Source organism: Papaver somniferum, chromosome 8 (genome assembly GCF_003573695.1).
Source record: "Papaver somniferum cultivar HN1 chromosome 8, ASM357369v1, whole genome shotgun sequence".
In the NCBI taxonomy this organism is placed as follows: domain Eukaryota; kingdom Viridiplantae; phylum Streptophyta; class Magnoliopsida; order Ranunculales; family Papaveraceae; genus Papaver; species Papaver somniferum.
The window spans coordinates 41542510-41552900 of NC_039365.1; the positions used below are offsets into that span (position 1 = coordinate 41542510).

At 37.0% G+C, this 10391-nt stretch overlaps 1 protein-coding gene across 1 annotated transcript; it reads left to right on the top strand.

Moving 5' to 3' along the window:
- The first annotated feature begins 1367 nt into the window (after positions 1–1367).
- LOC113302519 (F-box/LRR-repeat protein At2g40920-like) lies at positions 1368–4968 on the top strand. The gene is made up of 2 exons (XM_026551437.1): positions 1368–1500; positions 1716–4968. Exon 2 carries the CDS (start codon positions 2100–2102, stop codon positions 3171–3173), a length of 1074 nt encoding a protein of 357 aa, XP_026407222.1. The 5' UTR covers positions 1368–1500; positions 1716–2099; the 3' UTR covers positions 3174–4968.
- The last annotated feature ends 5423 nt before the right edge of the window (positions 4969–10391 follow it).

The window sequence follows — 10391 nt, forward strand, 5'->3', positions numbered from 1 at the left end:
GGCAAATTGTGGCCACCCTAGCCCAATGAGTGCTCTACCTCGGGCCATCGAATTCATACGCTCTCCATTTATGAGCACATTGATTGCAAATTTTGTGAAATGAAGAAGATAAACAAGATGAAGAACGTTGTCCCAAATTTTTATTTTTAAAGTCTAGTTATTTTTATTTTTCAAATTATTATTGTCTAGTTTTATGTCTTGTAATTAAATGACTATTAATGATTAATTCGAGGTTTGAATTAGAAAATTTGACGTGTATTGTTGAAAATTAAGCTTAGTTTTATTTTTAATCCAATCTTAAATTTTAATTAGAGATGCATTTAAACAAATATTAAAACTTAGGACTTAGACTAAGTGGACAGTTAAAAAATTAAAACATAAATATTTGACAATGTTTGGGCAAGTATCTTAAAATCTCGAAACAACTTCCAAATTCAAAGTATTTTTCGTAGCCGCATGACACCGTCGTTGAAATTCTATCATGCTTTCACCACTCCTCATGTTTTGACCTTCTTGCCGAAGTAAAATAACATACCTAGTAACCACATGATTAGAGAAACACTGACTCAACTCTGTAACATCACGATTGTTGAGGTTCATTGTTTGTTCTTGAAATTTCCCAAAAATCCTTTACCAAAATGTTTGGGGATGTAATGCATGTCCGAATAAAGTCTCAGTAAAAGAAATATCATTCCTGCAAATACATTCATCTTCCACAGTAGTGAATTTTGGTTTTCGCCTCCTAAATTGTCTTCTCCTAATTTCACTTTGCACATTGGAACGATTAAGAACTCTTTGATTTTCGGCAGCATGTTCGTTTGCGACGAACTCAACCATGTCCACGTTATCAGCCATGCTCTATGAGGAATTGGAAGAATGATGAAAAGAGTTGGAGATTGGAAAATTCTAGAGAGATTTAGAAATTCTGGTGTGAGTTGAAATGAGATTGAAATTAAGTATTTATAGAGGGGAAAAATAGTAGCCGTTGGATGAGGAACTTCTGACCGATGATCAAGTCAGCGAGCGCTCTAATGATTAGCGCTGGCGCTCGAATGACCAACGAGTGATATTAGACCACCTAGCGATCAAAACTCTATCGCTTGCTGGAAACTCCATCGTGTATGCCTATATGTTATTTCTAACATATAGGCATATATATTTGGCAGTTTGGCAGTTTGGTATACTCATAGTGGATGCATATATACCAAATATCAGATTTTGGCATGTGCATAGGAATAGGCCTAACCGTGTTGTTTTTTGTTTAGCCGATTCAACTCAGGATCAACTCAAGAACATCTGGTCAGGGGTATAAATAGTCTTTTTGGGCTTTCATAAAGGAAGGAGACATAAGATGTCGGCTTGATTGATTGATCAATTGAACGCCTCAGAGAAGCTAGATGAAAGATGCATGCGTAATTCAGCCTACAACTTCCCCGTATACAATAGAAAAAATAAAAAGCTAATTAAGGATCTCTGCATCTTCTTGTTCGTCGTCGTCGGGTATGTGTTGCAAAGCTCTAGTTTTTTTTCCATTCAAACCCAAACTTTGATATCTATGGTGTAATTCCGATATTTCTTATGAAAATAATAATTAGAGTATTCGAATTTTTCTGGGTTTTATTTGAAATTTTAACTATGAATTTTGAATTAGTGATTTGCTTGATTGAGCTTCTTAAAAATTCAATCTTTTTTTCTTTTCGTATGTGTGTTTATAGGATGCTGAAGGAAAATGACCATGAAGCGAAAGGAGGTTCCCATTAACAATTGCGATGTTTACATAAACCTACCAAAACTATTGAAAGGCCTCCTCTACCGTTCACGTAACGGTAATGTGGATTATTATCCTACTAAGTTTATTGCAAGTCCTGTTGCTAGTTCTGAAATTGTTAATAGTGATGATGGTATATTGATTGAGATTTTAAGTAGACTTCCAGTGAAATCACTCTTAAGGTTCAAATCAGTATGTAAACGTTGGTTGTCTTTGATTAAGAACGACACCTACTTGATTCAATTACACAGTACCCGAGCAAATCACGTCCGAAACTCCTTGTCATTTTCCGTTGCAGCAACAACGAAAGAACGGCGATGGTCATTGGCTTATGCGTACCAAAACGCCTCGTCAGTGTATTTTGTCTTCAGAGTTAGTACTGGGTGAAGGAAGTGGTTGTGAGGAAAGAGAGCCAGAGGCCATTATTCATAATGTTAGGATGACTGATAATAACTGGTTTGCTTATGATCAAGTTTTGGGACCCGTAAATGGTTTGGTTTGTTTTGTAGATTGGGGTGAATTTGCTGTTAGATTATACAATGTCAGTACCCGAGAAGTAACACCATGGATACAATCAACATTATTGAAGGAAGAAAGAGATCTGTATGAAAAAGATGGCACTTACATAAATAATGTTCACGGAGGACCAGTTTTTCAATTTGGATATGATCCTTTGGCTAAGGAGCATAAAATTTTCTGCTTTTGGACATTATCAAGAATCCGAACTTATCTTGGGCGTGCTATTGAATCCCATAATTATGTAAGTTGGGAGGCCTTGACCATAGGTCGTGACACTAAGTGGAGAAGGATTGATGTGGTGCCTCATGAGGACAACCAAGAAAAGCTTAATGTGGTGATTTCTCCATTCTTGAATAGAAAATCTTTTGTGTATGCAAATGGTTCCATATATTGGATAAATAAGCGTATGAGCACCTCGGATGATTCTGTTCATTGTACCGAGGACAAACACTCCGAGCGTGGTGGTAATGGCGATCCTGATGTCATCGTAGCGTTTGATGTTGGAAGTGAGAAGTTTAGAGTTATTCCAATTCCTAAGTTCATTCTTGACGAGCCTCGTGAACCAACCTTCTCGCAGCCTATTGCTATTCTTGAAAAGGATGGACGTGTAGTTCTAGTATATAGAAAGAGACCGTGCACTGTGAAATTGTGGATATTGAATGATGGCATTAACAGAAAAATGGAGAATTGTAAAGGAAACATAAGAAATTGGAGTGAAGAGACTATTGCGTTACCCTTTCTTTGCGATACCCGGATTCTCGGCTTTCATGGAATTCCAGGGACTACCCAGATTGTCTTTGAAAACTATGGAGATTTTCATAAACACATTAAGTTAGTGGCTTTGTATTCATATGATCTCAAAAAAAAATACTTTCAAAGAAATTGAGATCGACGGAATCTCTTCCATTCCCCTTCATTACACTAGGTTTCTATTAGCAACTTTCACCGAAAGCCTTTTTTCCTGTTCAGCCTCAACAACACAACACAGTCAAAACTTAGTGCATCTTAATGGTGGGCACTTGTGCTAGTAGTTTTACTCATGTTTCCTTGTTCTGTTTGATTGGTCTGCATCAGTCTAAGCGCCAGTACTGGTAATAGTTTCTGGTTTTTAACTGATACTAATAGGTTGCTGAGAATCTGACAAAGACTCCCAAAGCCAGTTATTGTGAAGTTAATTTATTGAATAAAGTTCTGTTTATTCTTCACTGTTTCTGTGTTTGTGTGATCTGAAACCTCGTCAGGTGTTACGGTGGGTTTGATTGTTGAAGAGATTGGTGTTTTTGTTTCTTATAATCCTTTTGATTAAATCTAGAAGTCTGGATTTTGTTTCCTGATTATGAAAATGGATGTGAAAATTCTGTGTTTCAAGTGTGTGGAGACTGAAGAAGTTCGTATGTAATAATCACAAGTATTTAATGTTTTTCTGTTGAAGCAAATCCACAAGGTCAAGACTTGTGGGATCTTGCTAATGGTGTTGTCTCGGCATTCCAGGCGACACTCAAGAGAATGTGGATTCTCTAAGAAAGTGGAGTTTAATAATGGGGAAGATCTCTGTTTGTTCGAGTTAGATGTGGAGAAGGCAATTAACTCAACCAGCCACCATTGAATTAGATAATGTTCTTTCAGACCAAGAAGCCTTACTAAGCAAGTATCAAGCTAGAGTTCAGAAGATGTACACAAAGTTGCCTCAAGCTTTCATCAAGTTCAGGTGCAGAGGTGTTGTTGGGAGAAAAGTTGTAAATGTAGATGCAGCAAGGGTGGTCACAGGAAAAGAAACTAGCGTGCGAAATACTATAATTTTATGGAATGTCATAGGTGGTCATGCCAAACAGGGCTGTTCTATGAAGCTCGTGCATGATCATTATTTATGAGAACGGAGACGAAGATAAGCTGATTTAGGAGCAATATTTGTCCTAGAAAATTCTGATATACACAAGAGAGTAAGGAACCTTGTAATTCCAATGTTTCCATCAGATCACTCCCATCAACAGTGTCAAGGATAGGAAGGAATTCCTCTGGATCAGCAGGGAGTGATCTTCACAGGAAAGCAACTTGGGACGAATTCCTCCAGATCAGCAGAATGGTTTTCGCAGGAAAGCAACTTGAAGATGGCCATAGCTTGGGTAATTACAACATCCAAAAGGAATCTACTCTTCATTTGGTTTTGACGCTTTATGGAGGGGTTATTGAGCATTCTTTGATGACTTTGGCTAGGAAATACAATAAAGATGAGCTGATTTTCAGGAAATGTTATGCTCGTCTGCATCCAAGAGCCATGAATCGTAGAAAGAAGTAGTGTGGTCACAGCAGCCCAAGAAAAAGATCTAGTGAGCACTAGTCTTGCCGTTGTTGTGGCAGCTAGTAGAAGTGATATCTGTCTCAAATCTCTTACTACATAACAATGTTTAGTTTCCGGAACTGATTCTATGATCATCTTCATTTGATTTTGTTCTTTCTCTCAACATCATGTTCAGCTATAAAATTTTGTTTGAAGTAAAGTTGAATGTTACAGTTAGCAACACAATTGGAGACAACGTGGCTTTAGAAGATACGAAACTTTTGTTTATCTCAACAGCTACTATTTCTTCTTACTGAAAAGAAGAAAGAGTCACTGTATGTATTTCTTCTTTGAGTTCGGTTTTCTCTCACTATTTATAAGAATAAACACATTAGTGGAACAGCTGTTGATTCCCATTCCTTATCGTATGTGAAAGAATTCAAAATTTCTTTAGTTTCCTCCCTTGATTTCCATTCCTTGTATAAAATTTCTTTATTAAGCCTTGGCTTACTCCCCTGAGTTTCTCTTTTGATTTCTTTCCTAATAAAACTGAATACATTCGTACATTAGCATGACAGAACACCTAAAAAGGATTTTTTTCTTAGAAAATACCCTTTTGGTCCCATTATTTGGCGCCTCAAATTCTTCAAGGCGCCATTTACCTGTGAGTCGAGCGCTTTTAGAAAAGCAAAGAACAAAAGACTAACAGAAACAAAGTACCGCTGTTGCAACAAAATGTCTGTTCCAATAGACACCCATAAGAAAAATTATAGTCACTGTTATGCTTATACAATTCATTGGTCAAACATAAATCATCATATCAGAGTTAAAACCTGAAGGCAAGAGAAAATATGTCGTTAAGTTGTTATGCACTTGCACGATGATAAGAAGCCAGTAGGAGGCCTCCAGCCGCATCCCAAGACATGCTAACTGTGTCACCAACTTTCAACTGGAGCTTTTGAACCAACTTCTTGTACTGCTTCCTCCTGCCTCCTTCAGTGATATCCCCGAGAAGGTAGGAATCCTTCCTTTTACTGATAGTGAGTTGCATATGACAAAACACAAGTTCAGTATTGTCATCCTCACTTGCGACTGGAAGATTGTCACGGTCATCTCCACACGCAAATCGAACATGGATGTTAAGCTGATGCTTATGATGCAACTCATAACTTTTCTACTATATCTCTTGACCAACTTGGGAACACAATACTCTCCAACTCTACACTCGGAAGAGTGCTTCCTTTTTTTAGATCAGACTCCGTGAGTTGCACTTGAAATTTGTTTCTATATTTAACTCTCTTTTACGTGGGTCTCCACTGATAGAGGCGAAACAAACTGCAATCGAAAGTAAGCAAAATGTTAGTTCATTGACTGTAATATGCTATACACTATAATGTAACTGAAGCTTATTTCCTCCTTGAATGTAAGAGTCTGTTGTACTTATTTCCTCCTTGAATGAATTGTCTTCTGTTTGCTCAAAAAAAAAGAAAGAAAAAAAGAGAGGAGTAACTGAAGCTAGCATGGGTGTTGAAAGGTCAGAGATTCTACCTTTTACTTTGCCACCAACAGTTTTACACTTTTTAGACGCTTCATGGATCATGGCACAGATGGTATCACCGTCTTCCTTGGGACTTTCTTTCTGTTCATATGACCTGTATAACGAAGATGGATTACTAACAATGGTGGACTGTACCTTTCAAGATCCTCAGCATCTAATGGACCAACAATCTTGACTGAATTACTTCCAAGTTTTCAAAAAACTAACGAAGATATGTAGGATCGAGCAAGAGAGAGGAGAGCACACGCGGAAGCAAATAAAAGACTACATTGATAATCAAATTCGGTGTACATTCTCTCATGGGTTAACAGCCTAATTATAGTCTCACAAACTTGACAATCACCCACAGTACTTTCTTAATAAAATCAAACTCTAAATAAAGCACACTTCTAGAAACACAAAGAAACTCTAAACATAGTAAAACTCTAAAACAAGCAACCGACACAACTTGCTCTTCTAGTTAACTCCAACTTCCAAATATCGCACAGTGTGTCAACAAAATATGTTGATCCAACTTGACTGCGTCAACTGCAACAGTTGATCCACTTGGACTGGATCAACATCATATGTTGATCCACGAACCAAATCACCATATCTTGGTATAACTTCCACCATCCTCCCTTAAACCAAGATATCATTCAACAAGAATTCCGTAAACCTCTTCTTCCATTGATTAACGTTTGCACGTCCTTGTCTTTTTTCATTTTCCATTCCTCTTCTTCCATTGATAAACGTTAACACGTTCTTGTCTTTTCTCATTCCAGGATTCCGTCATCATTCACAAACCAATCTTCTTCACTACTTAACAACAATCATCAAACACTCACTTCGTATTGCTATCATACCATAGCAATAATCACAAACTTCTTTCACATTCTTCTTCATTGCAGCGGAACACCATTCTTAACAAATCCTTAACAAGCTAGAAACACCTCGTTGTGCTCTATACAACTTGCAAACCAGACACTAAAACTCATCAAACTCATCACCGAGCATTGTAGCTCATCCACTCAACTCTTGTTTACCTACTTTACAGACAGGATTTCCACACTCTTCAAATTTCACACTGGAATTTCTTCACTTATCTAGCCAAATCCCCACTGGGATTGCTTCACTTCTCACGATCACACCTTGTCACGTCTCTTCTCAACACTCTCTCATCACCACCTGGTGATTAACTTATTTTTCTTTACCACCTTAATGTTGTTTCTTCTTCCCTTGTTCCAGTCACGTTATTGTTGTGAAACCTTCACACTTCTTTGTTCTTCAAGATTCTCTCACAATATTTTTCTTTTTTATGCTTCTGCCACAAGAAATAACTAACACAAAGTCTGCCACACTTTGTAAGACTTCCAAGTTTCTGCCACAAACTATTCAATCTCGATGTTTGAGCTTAATACTTAACCATCCTCCCTTAAGCTCAAACTTAACCATCCTATCATTCCTTGTCATTCCAAGCTTCTGAATTCGATCACCTTAATCAAACTGTACTAGTCCTGACTGCAATACCAGCTTTGATCCATCAAACTGTACCAGCCCTCCTGACTGCAATACCAGCTTTGATCCATCAAACTGTACCAGCCCTCCTGACTGCAATACAATCTTTGATCCTCTATCCAACTGTACAAATCCTCTGACTACAATACCAACTCTGATCCTTTCGTCTTTTTCGAATCCATGACTTAACCCTTTAAATCAACCACTCACCCAAAGCTTCTTACCTTAACCAACATTAATTCTACTTTCTGCAACGCCTCTGTCAGAAAACTGTAACACTTATGCACTGCTATAAACCTTATGTCACGCTTACTGTTACAACAGTGACTCTTGCTTCTGTTAAGCTTCTGTAACACTTAACTGTGACATCGTTTTGTCACACTACTGTTCTTCTGCCACTGTAACACTAACTTTTGTAACACCTACCACAAACTGTTACTAAGTTTTAATAACACTTTCCTTTTTTTCTTTTTTAACACCAGTTCTCACCAGATTTTAGGGTTGTGAAACCCCAAATCTCCAACGTCGCTGTTAGCTTCACACGAACCACCGTATCCTTATCTTGTCAGCACATCATTTTCCTAATCACCGCAGCTACCAGTACATCTCTGCCCCTTCTCAATGATATTCCATGTCTTCTCTGAATCGTCCATGACTATCACAAAAAACATTCAAAACTTCTCCTTCAATCACCGTTCAATCATGATAAAGCTTCATCAAATCCACCGCAGCAGCTCAACCTACTAAAAACCCATGTTTTCTCTGCACCAACACCTCACCAGACACCATCACGATCATCGTCAGCCTGTTCATGTTCATTAACAGCATCGAAAGAAACACAACATCCCTGTTCATGCTCATGCTCTTCGTGATCATCAAACTAATAGCAGTTAACCATCATCACCGAAAATCAAATCTAGGGCAGCAACAGTTCTTCTTCGTCAGTAATCATCCCATCTCAACTTCATCTGGTATTAAACCTCCTAAAACAAACCCTTAATCATAACCAGACACGAAACCGCCATCTCATGGCATCAGGATTAGTCTTCAACTGAATTTTCTCGAGATAAAACCCAAGTTTCCTTGTTTATCTCAGTTTCCTTAAACAACATACCCCATATCTCCAGCTAGGTCGTAACGTGTTGTGTTCACAACATAACCTCATGAACCAGCATCTACGGTCCATTAACCCTAATCTGACGAACTTCATCTCAGCATATCAAACTAAAGCCATCGATCGACAGAAGACGAGGCTCCGGCAAGTTAAAACTCCTCTCGAGATAAAACTTTTGATTCCGCAGACCCACACGAACAAAGCTTTTATGAGTGGGAAAAATACGGTTTAGTCCAAAATCCCATCCAAATATACTAATTAGTCCTAACCCATTCAACTAGGTACAAATTAGTCCTTTTCTATGGAAATTACACTAATAACCTTCCTTTATACAACTTAGTCCAAATATTTGCGATTTAGTCCAAAGTGACTCATGATGATGTCAGCAGTTTTAAATAATATAAAAAAATAAATTAAAATAAATTTATCTTTCGAACCGTTTGTCCAAAATTCGCAAACATTATATATTCAAAAAGCTCTTTCCGAGAGCTACAAAAAGAGTACCCATATGACAATATAATTCTCATTTTTAAAAAACACAGTTTACATTGGTATATAAACATGTATACATCTACAAAAATACAACCTGTTTACAACCCAAACTCATTACGAACACCAGCTCCAACGCTCAACCGCTTTTAACCCTACTGCCGCAAACAACTACAACACCTCAACCATTCAACTCAAATTTTTCATCCGTTTCTGTAGCTTTCCAATCTTAGCGGCACTTCTCTACAGTCCAACGATAGTGTTCATCTGTTGATATAAATTTCAGTCTACCATTATCAAATTTGCATGCCGAATTGAAAATTTTAAATCAAATCAAAAGTATACGAGTAATAATAGTTGTACACATGTTGAAATTTTCAACATGTGTACAACTATATGTATATTAACAATTACCAAGAACAACTACAGTGTACAATAATGTACATATGATTTTGCTATATATCATTCAAAAGTATACGAGTAATAATAGTTGTACACATGTTGAAATTTTCAACATGTGTATAGCTATATGCATATTAACAATTACCAAGAACAACTACAGTGTACAATAATGTACATATGATTTTGTTATATATCATATGAAATAAAAGTAAAATAAGGTTCTACCAATAATGAAGATGTTTTATCCCAAAATAAACCTTTTGTTTGCATACGTTGTCCAGCCCCCCCGAATCTAATAATCTACTACTTCAGGCACTCAGTATTCTAACAAAGTGCTTACTTGGATAAGTACGTCTTGTTGCCCTGTATGTAGTATTCAAATAAGTATTGTGCATAACTAAAAATTTAGTATTCAAATAAGTATTCTGCTTCATGCACTCACTATTTATAAATATGACATAAATATGTGGTTTGTCCTTCTTGTGACATGAGGGATACTTTAGGTGCACTATTATCAAACAGAGTACACACGACATTTCACAAGTTTTTTTACGAATAAACATGGTGTACAACTATGTACACACCAACAAAAATCAACTGAAGTTCGAAATGAAGTTACTAACCAAATGAAGATGTTCTTTTTCTTTAAAATCAACTAAATATTCTCTCACACATAATCATTTAAACAATAATGTATCAATGCACCTCGTCTAAACCCTGTAAAATCATTATAACAATAAATATTATGCATAGTAAAAGACCATGG

Coding starts and splice junctions, on each gene's coding strand:
- LOC113302519 (XM_026551437.1), top strand. CDS start 2,100: ATGCGTACCAAAACGCCTCGTCAGTGTATTTTGTCTTCAGAGTTAGTA.